This window comes from Trachypithecus francoisi, unplaced genomic scaffold, assembly GCF_009764315.1.
Source record: "Trachypithecus francoisi isolate TF-2019V2 unplaced genomic scaffold, Tfra_2.0 Lachesis_group7, whole genome shotgun sequence".
In the NCBI taxonomy this organism is placed as follows: Eukaryota; Metazoa; Chordata; class Mammalia; order Primates; family Cercopithecidae; genus Trachypithecus; species Trachypithecus francoisi.
The window spans coordinates 54,419,152-54,433,246 of record NW_022681472.1 but is presented as its reverse complement, the minus strand read 5'-3'; the positions used below and the strand labels follow the sequence as shown (position 1 = coordinate 54,433,246).

The 14,095-nt window shown below is 35.2% G+C and overlaps 1 protein-coding gene across 1 annotated transcript in view; it reads left to right on the top strand.

The window, feature by feature from the left end:
• The window catches only part of STK3 (serine/threonine kinase 3), a 354,584-nt gene that overhangs the window by 262,059 nt on the left and 78,430 nt on the right, over positions 1–14,095 (top strand). The window contains exon 10 of the mRNA XM_033202322.1: positions 518–693. Within this exon, the coding sequence (XP_033058213.1) occupies positions 518–693 (176 nt within the window). The remainder of the gene's footprint in view (positions 1–517; positions 694–14,095) is intronic.

Here is a 14,095-nt window from a genome sequence, read left to right as displayed (position 1 = left end):
TTGTTCAGGCTGGTCTTGAGCTCCTGGGCTCAAGCATCCCTTCCACCTTAGCCTCCCAAAGTTCTGAGGTTACGGGCAATGCGCCACCATGCCTAGCCAAGTCCTCATAATTTCTTACAGCTGAAAATGTACAATAACAATAGCAATGCAGGCTCAAATACAAAGAAAAAAAGTCCACCAAAAACACTTGAGTTTTTAAAATTTACTTTCTTTGAGAAATTTGAAATACAGCTGAAATGATTTTTAATAAAATTACGATAATGATTCTACTAAACTTCTGAAGTGTTTCTACAATCTAAACATTCCAGACCTTTGCCTAATCATCAGCTTAATTTTTATTTGGTCTGGGTATTTTTAAATTCTTATTTCACTTTGTTCTTTATGAAATTAATTATGTTGGCCTTGAATCTGACCAGTGCAAATTTATTATATGGCTTCATAAAAAATCATACTTCAATGAAAATACTTCCTTAAATGTAAGAACTTATACCTTCCTTATGTTCTTTGTTTACCTAAGGAAATGCAACCTCACCACAAGTACAAAGACCATCTTTCATGGACTACTTTGATAAGCAAGACTTCAAGAATAAGAGTCACGAAAACTGTAATCAGAACATGCATGAACCCTTCCCTTTGTCCAAAAACGTTTTTCCTGATAACTGGAAAGTTCCTCAAGATGGAGACTTTGACTTTGTAAGTACATTTTAATTCTTCCATTTATGTTTTCTCCTTCTATATTTTACCATCAAATTGAGAAGCATAGTTCATATGTATATGAACTGTGTGTATGTATATACAATTATAGACCATATGTTAATATTCATTTTACAGCCATATTATACGTGGATAGAGGAATTGTGAAGCTGTAGCTTACTTATAGAAATGTACTTGCAGAAAATACTTTTTTATAGTTAAATAAATCATAGCTCAAATTTAGACAAATATTCAGGACTCCTTAAAACTAAAATGACAACTATTTTAAAAGATGTTTTCAATAATGCGAATATGAGATATTTCTGACAGTCAGTAAACTCAGTTGCCAAAATTAATGATTCAAAGGTATTTATGACATAGTTTGAGAATTTGCTTCAATTTTGAAAGTATATGAGTTGGTTTCTGTTTGAGTAAGTGTTAATTCCACTTGGTGTCTCAGAAATAATAGTCCTATTCTGTACCTAGGGGCATATAAACTTCCGTATAAAACTGCCTTATCGCCTATTTTGTTACATTATCTCTTTATTTCTTCTACCCTGGTTCTTCTTACTTCTTTGAAAGAATGCATAAGATACAGATAAACTATTTTAAAGTAACTGTTTCCAGAACTTGAGAGAGTAAATTCTCAAAATGAGTTATTTAATGGAGTGAAAATTTTGTGGAGTAAATTTTTACTGAAGAACATTTTAAATAATAATGTTACTTTTCCATATTGTTCTAGAAGATTTTTTTTCCAAACAAAATAACTTTATAATCCTTTGTAGTTTTATTAATAAAAAGTAAATACAATTTTAGATATATGTAAATATATGCATTTTTTAAATTTAAGAATTTTTAAGTAATATTAAACCATTTTGCTTAGACAACATGACTCCAAATGCTTTGCAATTATAAATATTTTAAGTACTTTTTTCCTCAGTGTTGTGATTTTTTAAATAATCAGATAATAAAGTTTCAAAATCTGTCCCCAGTAAATTTAGTACTAATTGCTAGCAAATATTAGCAGTATAATTCACAGGTTAGCCTGCAAACATCATTGCAATGTCTACTCAATATTTTTTTCAATATCATAGTAAGCAATTAGAAAAATAAAATCAGTATGTCTTTAGTCCTAATAAGATTTCATTTTAAGCTATCTACTTTTTAAAAATTATGAATTATTTAGAATGCTGACATTTAAGCTTTAAATTATTCATGAATATAATGAATAATGTAGAATATTTAACCACAAAGAGTTCTGTCTTGTGTCAGTTGGAATAAATCTTTTTTTTTGTTGGCATAAATTTAAGGGTACAAGTGCAGTTTTTTAAATTTACATGGATATAGTGCATCGTGGTGAAGTCTGGGCTTTTAGTGTAACCATTACCCAAATAATGTACTTTGTACCCTTTAGGTAATTTCTCATCCCTGACTCCCTTCTTGCTGTCTCACCCTTCCAAGTTTCCATTGTCTATTATTCCACACTCTGTGTCCATGTGTACACATTAGTTAGCTCCTACTTATACATGAGAACATGCAGTATTTGACTTTGCTGTTTCTGTTTCACTTAAGATAATAGCCTCCAGGTCCATCCATGTTGCTTCAAAAGTTAAGATTTTATTCTTTTTTATGGCTGAATAGTGTGGAATACATCTTAATGGTCTCTGAGAAACAGTTTGAAATGAGCTACAAAGTAATGAATAAATTATCATGGTTAAAAAATGGCAAATAAAATGATTTAATTTTGCTTCAGTTAATCTTTCTACCACCCCAAAATTTAATGGCTTAAAATAACAACTATTTTACTTTCATCAAAACCACAATTTTGTGGGTTAATAGTTTGTCTAGGTTTATCTAAGTGTGTCTTCTGCTGGGCTCACCTGGGGTTTCTTAAGTGACTGTGGTCATCTGCTGGCTTGAATGGGGCTGAACAGTCTCTAAAATTACTTCACAAATGTGTTGGCAATTGTGCTGACTATTGGCTAGGTCATATGATCTCATCAGGCAAGCCTGGGGTTTTTACATGGCAATAGTAGCCTTCCAAGAAGGTGAAAACAAGGTTGTAAGGCCTCTTGATGTCAGCTTAGGATCTGCACAGTGTCCATTGATAATAACATCAAAAAGAATGAGATACTTGATAATAATGTTAACCAAGTAGGTAAAAGACTTGTACACTGAAAACTGCAAAAATATGGGTGAAAGAAATTAGACATCAATATATTAAAAGACATATTCATAGCTCATAAGCTTTAATATTGTTAGTATGTTTATATTGCCTAAAGCAATCTACAGATTCATTGTTATCTCTGTCAAAATCCTAATGGTATTTTTTGCAAAAGTAGAAAAAACTCATCCTAAAATTCATATGGATTCTCAAGGGACCCTAATTAGTCAAAGCAATCTTGAAAAAGAAAAACAAAATTGAAGATCTCATGTTTCCTGATTTCAAAACTTACTACCAAGCTATTGAAATCAAAACAGTGTGATTCTGTCAGAAAGACACATGTAGACCAGTGGAATAGAGAGCTGAGAAGTAAACTTTTCACATCTATGGTCAAATGATTTTTGACAAGGGTCCTAAGACCATTCAGTGGGGGTAAAGAAGAGGCATATCAACAAATCGTGCTGGGAAAACTGGATATCCACATGCAAAAGAATGAAGTTGGAGTCTTACTTTACACCATATACAAAAATTAGTTCAAAATGGGCCAAAGATCTTACAGTAAGAACTAAAACTAAAAAATTACTGGGAAATACATATGAGAAAAACTTCATGGCATTGGATTTGGCAGTGATTTCTAGGCTCGGACACTAGAAACAAGTAACAAAAAAATAGATAAATTGGACTACATCAAAATGGAAAACTTGAGTTCATCACAAGACACTATCAACAGAGTGGAGGGCCACCAATGGAATGAGAGAAAACATTTGTAAATCATATATCTGATAAGAGGTTAATATTCATAATGTATAATGAACTCCTACAACTCAACAGCAACAAAAAAAACCCCGAACAATCCATTTCAGAAATGAGCAAAGGGGCTGAGCATGGTGGCTCATGCCTGTAATCCCAGCACTTTGGGAGGCTGAGGTGGGTGGATCACCTGAGGTCAGCAGTTCAAGACCAGCCTGACCAACAAGGTGAAACCCCACCTGTACTAAAAATACAAAATTAGCTGGGATGTGGTGACACATGCCTGTAATCCCAGCTACTTGGGAGGCTGAGGCAGGAGAATCACTTGAACCCAGGAGGCAGAGGTTGCAGTGAGCCGAGATCACGCCATTGCACTCCAGCCTGGGCGACAGAGCAAGACTCTGTCTCAAAAAAAAAAAAGGTGGGGGAGGGGGGCAAATGACTTAAATAGATATTCTTCCAAAGAAGATAAACATGACTAATAAGTACGTGAAAAGATTCAATAATTATCATTAATCATTAGAGAAAGGCATATCAAAACCACAATTAGATACTACACACCCATTCAACTGACTATTATCAAAAAACAAACACAGAAAATAACAGGTGTTGCTGAAGATGTAGAGAAATTGGAACCTTTCCTTGTGCACCTGCTGGTGGAAGTATGTTGTTGTCACTATGGAAAGCAATATGGTGGCTCCTCAAAAAAACCAATATAGGGTTATCATATAATCCAGCAGTTCTACCTCTAGGTATGTACCAAAGAATTGAAAGCAGGGTCTCAAAGAGATAGTTGTACACCCATTTTCATGGCAGCATTATTCATAATGACAAAAAGGTAGAAGCAACCCAAGTGTCCGTTGATGGATGAAAGGATAAAAAAAAAATGTTGTAATATATAAAATGGAATATTATTCAGCCTCAGGAAAGAAATTGTGCAATATGCTACAACATGGATGAGCACTGAAGATATTATGCTAAGTGAAATAAGCCAGGTCACAAAAGGACAAATGCTAGTCAGATTCATGGAGATGGAAAATAAAATGTTGGTTCTCACAGGCAGGAAATAGGGAGTTATTGTTTAATAGGTACAAAGTTTCCGTTTTGCAAGACAAAAATCGTTCCAGAAGTGGATGGTGGTGATGCTTGTATGAAAGTGTGAGTGTAAATAATGCCACTTAACTGAACACTTGAAAATGGTTAATTGCATAAAAAAATGCATAAGAGAAGAGGGGAAAGAATTTGCACAGTGTCACTGTTGTCATAGTCTGTTGCCAAAATCTGTCAGAAGTCTAGTCCTAACTCAAAGGATATGGAAATAAATTTCCCCTCATGATGGAAGGAACAGCAAATTCACATGGCAAAGGGTGCTGTGAGATGGAAGGAATTATTACAGTATACTTTGCAGACAATTTAATAGAAAGGGTGTTAATTAAAACTCAACAGAAATTAGAATGTTGAATTTAGGAAATAAGAGTTCATTAATGATTTTGATAATGTCCATTGCAGTACTCTACTTTCTGATTTTTCACATATACACAATTTTTGACATGTAGCCTTCTACTGTCTGTCTTAGACTCATTTTAGTTTTGTGAATCTATTTTTCTAGTGGCTAACTCCTGAAAGTAAACTTTTGGAAACATTTTTAGCCCCTCATAGGTTTTGTAGTCATTCTATCTGGAAATTCCAAAATTTGTTAGAAAACATTAAGCTAGTTTAACAAATATTTTACTTTCTGCTTTGGATTGTGCTAGGCACTGTGGGTAAAAATAAATTATACTGATGTATTAAGAAGACAAGGTATGAATTAATGAAGTGGTAAGTTGTAATCCAGAACAGTAACTCAGACATTGCCATGTGGTTTTGAATAAGAGGGAGATTTGGTGAAGGCTGGAGTTGTATACAAAATTATAATATGGAAGAGGACTTTGTCTAAGCATTGATAAATGGATAGCAGAAAGAGAGAAGGTAGGTACTACAAGGAATGATGTGTAATAAAAAGCTTAGCGGTAGGAAAGTATAATGTATATTGGGTGGCAATGAAGTAGAAACCTTCAAGTGTATGGTAGTTAATTTGCAAAAATATGAGAGATAAAATGGAAAAGTAGATCCAGATCAGAGAGTGGAAGTTTGCAAGGTTACAGAGTCTGAATGTTTATTTAATAGACAATGGAAAGCCACTGAAGGTTTTAAGTTGGAGGATGACATGATGAAAAGTATCTTAAGAATATTAATATTGAAGATAGCATGAAGGATTGATAGGAAGAGACTCAGGGTAGGGGATATCGGTTATGTGGCACAAGCTTAAAATAATATAGGAATAAAATTGAAACGAAAAACAAGAATGAGGAGGAAAGATTAATTAACAGAAATAGCTGACATACTAGATTGAAGAGTACTATTTTGATTAGTTAAGTTGAGGAACCAAATGATAAATGGTGACAGTAACCAAAAAATAAAATAAAATACAGGAAAATGTTCTCACAGGAGGAAAGGTATATCAAGAGATCATATGACTGGATCCAATTTTTGCAGAGTTATTTATTTTTGACTTATATGGGGCAGATAGCCTTAAAAAGGGAATTGTGGGAGGGATGGAGTGACTAAAATAGTTCTTCTTTTCTCAACATTTATTACACCTGTCAACTGGAACTGCTCAACCCTCTCATCACTTTGAGGAAAGTGGAAAATGTTTGTAATCGCCACTGAGGGGAATGGAAATGGAAATAAATAAGATATGAATAAAGGAAGCATTGCCAGGAGATGAATAAAGAATTGCCAAGAGTAGTAGTGAGTATGGCAAAAGACAAGGAAAAGTGTGTATAAGAGGGGCAAAGAGAGGGTAGTTAAAAGAAGAAGCATAGGTGGAGCACAGTGTAAGTGATTAGGTGGACTGCTTTTCTCACAAAATGGGGAAATGGACTAAAAGCAGAGATACCAGGTGTTAATGAGGGAAATCTGATCTTATTCATTCCCTCATCTGTTAGTTACAGAATGTTAAAAAAAATGTGACTCTAATATTAAAGTGTAAAGCATACTAAGGTTTATGTGTTTATCTTCCCTCTTCACGATGCATCTCAAGGCCACCTTCTAGAAGAGAACTGTATTTTATGTAGTTCCTATGTAGTCTGTTTGATAGAAGTTGCTTAAAATAAGCCAAAGTTGCTTTGACCATATTTTCAGGACAAAGAAATCTTCATCCTTCTGCCTTGAGGAAAATGGGTTCTAAGAAAAAAAAAGAAATGAAAGAGAACACTTTATTGTCTTTTGAGGTACTCAGAGCAGATTTCTAAAGGACAAAACTTATTCAGAAAGGCACCTGCTAGACAGATGTGCAGGGTAGGAAGCATTCCTTGTCTTAAAGCCTGTATGCAATAGAATTTGTGTACTTCCTTTTAAATTGTTAGCATTTGTCTTTGGGATTTTCTGTGGATTGTTTCATGTTATGTTCCTGAATGTAAGGAGATGATAAAAGAATTTATGATGTCACCAAATTGGGGATTATCGTAGAAAGATAGGAGATAAAATATATTTGGGCTAATTGAATTATTTTTAACCCTACCAGAAAAAAGTTGTGTTTAGGATGTGCCTATGCAGATTTCTAAAACAAATGTAAAAGGCAAATCTGTTTATTATAGCACTAGTCTAATGTTTCAGTTTTTGTTAGAATTATTTCCAAACAGCCTTAGCATCCAGATTGTTTAGTGTTAAATAGAGAGCATGTAGATAGTGTTTTGCAGAAATTACAGTATCGTATTTAAATAGATATATTTTGGGTAACGTAAAGATTTTGGAATAAGAACAAAAATTTCAAAAGCCATCTGTTAACCCACTACATTGGTTCCAAATTTTAAAAAAGAAAGAAATTGGATTGACAATAATTACTAGTATTAAAGAAATTAGGTAAATCAACCATTTTTGGTTTTGACTCATACTGAATTGTAAGTTAACGTTTCTTAATTACTCTGATTCTTAAATATTTATTCAGTTGGCGGTGTTCTTTTGAGCTAAAGGACACAAGAATCCACCAGGGCCACACTGAAGAAAAAGTCTCAAAAATTGTGGCAGAGAAGGGAAAAAAAACTAACTTTGTTCTCCAAGTATAAAGTTGTCTGAGGCTTTCCTAGTTTTTCCACAGTCCTACCTTTGATGCCTGCATTAGCAAGTGAGTGTGATTACAGGGAAACAAAACAGAAGTCACTGTTGGAAAATGCAGAAAACAGTAAAGGGTTGGCAGAGAAAGTACCAGCTCTGCTGCTGGAGCTGCCCATGGACATTTTAGGAATCTTCACTTGTTCTGGAGAAATGTTTCTTTCTCAGGGTCTTTTCACCCTCCTCTATAGCCAGCAGCTGTGAAGGAGTGATAAAGAAACTGGAGTAGCCCCAGAAAAAGAGCAGCAGGGCCACCCGTTTAGTAAGCCCTCAGCAACACAGACCCTCTAGACAGCTTAAGGTAAAAACTTAAGCCAGCAGCATCTACCAGTTTTTCGTTTGTTTGTTTTACCAGTATAGCAGCATGTTATCTGCTTCGTCTGTTTAAATGCAGGTAATGTTTCTGGTTTTAAAAGAGATATTAGCTATAGTTTTCCTTGTAGCATACTCCTTAGTCAAAGAACTGCTTGTTCTCTACAGTCCTTAGTGCTGTGGACTGAGGAAACCACTTCAGTTGAATGAAGTATTTAAGCATATTGTCATCGATTAGCTTTGCATTAATTAAATGATTATTGTCAAGTATTTCCAGATGTTTGCAAGAGTATTAACAAAGTATGAAAAGATAACTATAGATATTTCAGATTTATTTCTTCTAGGGTAAAGAAGAAATAAACACACAAAATCCCAAATGTTCCAGTGGATAGCTTTGGATAAGAGTTTATGATTACAGGTGTACATGTGGCATGAACTCAAGTGTATGTGGCACATTGTGCTTTCACTACTCAGTCATTCCTTGTAGAGCCAACAGGAAATTAAAATTAATGAGAAGCCTGCACTTTGAAACAGTTGCAGAATTCTTGACTATTTCAGTCCTTTGCCAGCTCACGAAATCTCTGCTGGCAGCCATATCCAACATATGGTATGGCGTGTGCACAGTTGTGTCATGTGATTGTCTAGGTCCATGTAGAATTTATATGAGGTTTTGACCATCAGTCTGCTGAGGCATTTAAGATAGTCATAACCTTTGTCTTGAAAGGAAGGTGACCTGCTTCGAAGATAAGTGTTTATGTACAAGTAGAAAATAATAATTTAGTCACTGGGCAAGTAAACTAGATTTAGTTGATTCTGTGGTAAAGGCAACAAAGATTTTAGTGTCTCTGAACTGCTACACTGGTTTTTAAAATGTTTTTATTTAGTAGAATTTAATCCCCTTGGCTACCTGAGGTAGGATGAGTGTTTCACTTTCTTATTCCTAAAGGTGCTGTTTAAGGCTTCCGTAATTTCTGCAATTTTTATTTGGTGGTTGTATCTAGGCAAAGTCTACTGAAACATTAAGCTAATTCTGCTTATTTAGGTAATTAATACCTTAAGTTAAAACTCATTATATCATCATTTCCCTTACAAATTTAAGTGAGCAGGCCTGTACTTATTGGATTAATTAAGATAGAAAGCACAGGTGCAGTATGTGGTTTCTTGTCAGCATGTTATAATTTATTAAGATGTTTAAAGCACATGGCAAAAGAAAAATGGCTTACAAAAAGGGTTCCAAGAAGCACAAACTCTCCTTATAGTAGTTTGCTCTTTTTAAAATGTCATTTATTTAGAAAATTACGTTGAAAAATTGACTACTCTACATTTTAAAACAAGATATTGTACTCCAAGCATATGTTGTAGCTAATGTTGATGTCTAAGGAAGTTATTTTGACTATGTGGGCTTTCTATTCATAACCCAATTTTGGATGTTTAGTCAGTAAGCACTGGGGACTATTGGGGTGATTACATCAAAAGAGATGTTAACCAATAGTGGAATTTAGGATCAAAGAGTGAACAGTGTAATTTATGATCTTTTAATTTAAGACTGATATCCCAACAGTGTTTACCTTTTGAAATAAATAAAGCATTAGATTTCAAAAAAGTTTTAAAAATTGATTGAGGTAACTAGTAATGCATATATCGGGTTCCGTTTTGATGATGGAATAATTGTTTTGTACTTGAACTGTCATGAAATTTCTTTAAATCTAAAATTATTTTTGTAATTTTATACTTAATTCAGGTTTTCTGAGTATGCATAGTATTTCACTATCAGAAATATTTCCATAACTGACTTCCATCTTACTTCTCATGTCTATCTTCCATAGTTAGAAGTATGCACATCATTGTTTGGGGGCCTATCATATTTGTCAGCCTACTTGAATTAATGCTGACACCTTTTCCTCCTTCCTGCCATTAGGTTGGTAGCCTTTTCCATAGTACCCCTCATTCATAAAAATAGAAAGCCCTCATTAGGTTGGATTCTTCATGTTGGAAGACTTTTCAGTAAATAATAGACTTTTTTTTTTAAATCCAGAATCTAGTTGTCTTGATTCAAAACCAAAGTAGCCTTGTTTTGTCATTATGTTCATCAGTTGTTGAAACACCTTCCCAGAACAATAGACAGATCTTAAGGAGATAAGTGAGTGATAGGGGCATTCAAACTAATGTTGTTTCTCATAGCAGATGAAAGTGTTTTGGAAAAAAGATACCTTACTGATTTATTTTGAAGACACATTTTCATGGTTCTTAACAAACCTTTTTTTCTTCATGAATTCAATAATGGTGCATGTTGAAATTTGATATGCAATATACTATCATTAACTATTAAGGCGTCTTATAAAAGGCTCAGTAACCTGGGTTAGAGTGTCAAGTTTCATTCCCACAGAACTTCAGTTTAGTTTTTAACTCTCTATCTTAATTTGAGAATGCAAATGAAACTACCTAATTGGCCAAGGCTACACATATATAAATATATAGAAAGTTAATTATTGGCCATATTCTTGTACTAACTAGTCCAGTGGAACGAGTAGTGAGTTCTGGATTATCTTTGCTAATGACAGATCTAAAATAGTCATTTTAATGCCTGTATTCTTTGATGAAAAGAAATATACTGTCTAACTCATTGGAACTTCAGTGATGGTACAGAATTCCTGAAATTGCCTTGCTTTTGGTTTTGATCATTTATTATTTAGTCATTTTTGTTCTGACTATGAACATTAAAAGACTTTCCCCTTAGCATATCTATATAAGGCACAATAGAAATAAAGTACAGATAATTTCCCCTTGCTTTGCAGAACAGTGAATTATAGCTCATGTCTGCAAATAAATTCTATTTTCCGTCTTTTATTATAAAATTATAGGTATATTCTTCTAGAAAAAATATTCTTCAAATAACTGAGTGAAGAAGATTATTAAGTTATATGTAATCCTTGGGTGTCTAGTAGTCATCATTTAGTAGCAGCTCTTTCAATATGTGGAAATTCATCTTTTTTGTTGTCATTTTTAAAAGAATTTTCCAGAATTAGTCAACCTGTGGTGTCTTTCCATATTGTATATCAGTTGCTCTCACCTGTAAGAATTTCCTCCTTGTCTATAGTCATTTATACTTTTTTTTCCTCTTGACTCCATATTTAAACTATTAGGCTTCTATTAATTTGGGCAGCTTTGCCACGTTTTGCTATGACTCATGATAGGAGGCTATTTTAAGTTGGAAACTTCAGCATCTGAATTTGTTTTTCTAAGTAGCCAGTCTTTATATTGAAAATGGTGTGTGAAGTTTTATCTACATGTATAATTTTATGGTTCAGAGAGTGTCCTATCCTTTTATTTTGGCTAATAAACTAGTAAGTATTGGTAAAAACAACAGCTGACACATATTGAGCTCTTAGTATATGGTGTGTACTTTTTAAAGCACTTCCCTGACAATGCGGGAGATCCTTTATAGAGGGTACTATTATTATCCTTTAAAAAAAAAAAGAAGAAACTAATGCACAAAGAGATTAAGTTCAGTGATCAAAATCTCTTAGCTTGTAGGTGATAGAGCAAAAATTTGAACCCAGGAAATCTGACTTAAGAGTTTACTTTGTACTATTTAACAATGATACTATCACTAAGCCTTTAGTAAAGAGGTTAGCCTCCGCCAGAAGTAAAGCCATCAGTCAAGAGAAAGAGGAGATGCATGAGTTACAGCACTGAACCCAAATTCTGAGTAGTAGCAAAACTGAAGACCATTCGAATAAAGTAGGAATACAGACATGGGGCAGGCAGAGGTGCAGGGTGCAGACTGAGTTGGCTTAGCCAGCAACACAGAATCCTTTTTTGCACATTCCAGCTGGGCCAGAGAACAGGTCCTAAAGGCAGCAATGTCTCCTGAACAGCCTAGTATTGGATATGATGCAGTAGTGACCTAGGTGGTAAAGGCTTTGGCTGTCAAGCTGAGGCTTCTAGGTTTAGCCCTAATCCTATGAGTAATTGATAGCTAATAAAAAATTTTTATGAGGGGAAAACTCTTACCAAACTTGTTTTTTGGTGTCAAAGTGAAGCATAGAGAGGAACTGGAGTCCTAGGATAACTGGATTCAACACTGTTGAAATTGTTAAAAGTGGATTAAGGCAAAAATAGTAGAATTAGAGAAGAGAGTCTACATTCAAGAAATCATCTAGATTAGATCATTTAGAATCATCTGGATCTGATCATCAGTTTTATATAGAGGATTAGAGTGAAGAAGGTTTCTGATTTAGATAATTAGACTGATGGTTTTGCTATCGTTTGAGATAAAGAATAGAAAAAGGGAAGAACAGATTTTAGAGATTGGGTGTGGTGTGGAGAATAGCAAGATATGTTGTGGATATATAAAGTTTTCAGTGTTTGGAGAACATATAAGTCTATTAGATAGTTGAAACTACAGAATGGAACCATGAATTTGGGAATATTTGGCATGGAAAAGAGTACATGATATCAACCAAAGAGACCCTTGAAGAGAGATGATGACCAAAAATGGATTTCTAGGGTATCCCAAATGTAAGATGAGTGGGGCAGGAACAGTGAGCAGAGTCTGGCTCTGTCTACCCATGGATATATTGAACCAAGCTTAGATGTAGGCAGATTACAGCTGTCACCTGAGAATTTACCATAAGTAGAATTTCACTGTTTTTTTGGGGGCGTGGTGGTGGTAGGGGGAGTGTGGTGCAGGTATCAGTCTATGCTTGAACTTAAAGAATAGTTTTAGCTATCAGGTTTTTTGTTAGCAGTTTTTTGAGCATTCATCCTACCACAGGGTGTAAATAACTTTTAAGCAGCTACAACTCGTTGGCGATATATCTGAAATTGCTTTTTTTAAAAAAAACATACTTTGAAGCATGCTCTTTCTAATCTCCCTTTTCTGTCTCTTAAGTATGCCTTTGGACAAATGCTACAACTTTGTGGTCACTTTCGGTTAGTAAAAGTCTGGGTAGTTTAAAATTGTAACCTCAAATTTGATTTAAGTCTTACTTGATCCTTACCCACCCTACATCTTAGAGTAGGCCACCTAAGAGGCCTAAGACATTTGGCATGCCTTCTCCCCTTCTAGGTCTCATTCTTGTAGAGAGAGGAGGAAGGACAAGAGAGGCAGAGGTCATCATCTGAACGAACGTGGTTATCTGAAGGTAGTAGGTCTCAGTCGGGCATAATCTGGTTCTAACTGCTGCAAAATGTCTCTGACAATGTGATGTTCATGTGGTTGGAATATGTGGTTTTCTTGGGATGATAGCTTTATCTTGGCTCCCTTTATCACTGAGCTCTTCCTCAGAAATGGGTAGCTATATCTCCTCTCTGTTCCGTAAGTTCAAACTCCTCCCCCTCTCTAGGTAGGGCATTGATGTGTTTGATCACCAGCCCTTGCTTCTTCCCCAGCCTCTGGTTCTCTCACATGAGCCATGGGAGTCAGTGGTGTTCTTTTTCTAGGATCTCAGGGAATTAGTGGGTAGATAGGGGAAATGTGAGAGGTACTCTCCACTTCTCCCTCGCCCCCCACGTATACTATTTCTGTGGCCCTATTAGGTCTGCTGCTGCAGGCTGCTCTACCAAGCCTCCCATCTTCAGAAATCTCTAGATAAGAAGTAGACAAGTTTCTAGGCCAATATATTTTCCCCTACTTCTAGGGACATATGCCAGGTCATCTATGAACACTTCACCAGGCTAAATTCTACTCCACTGACAGCACCAGAGCGGGTTGGAAGGTTCTTTATTCAGTGTTCAGTCAAGCTGGAAAGTGAGATGTCAGTCTCCTCTTCTTGCAGGAAACCACAACGTGTCTTTGATGGAATATCTTGGTACTATGCAACGTGGCTTGAGTGAGGAAGCTGCTATGACAAAAACTGCCCCCCAGTGCTCCTGATGTACCCTTGCTCTCTTATGTAGGCTGGGTGATAATTTGGGAGTGGTGGGGCTCATTCAACCTCTGAGTAAACTCAAGGTCGGCGATTTGGCCCCATTTGGTTGGTGGCTGTCTTCAAGATAGGTGGTGCTTGTACATTATTTTTG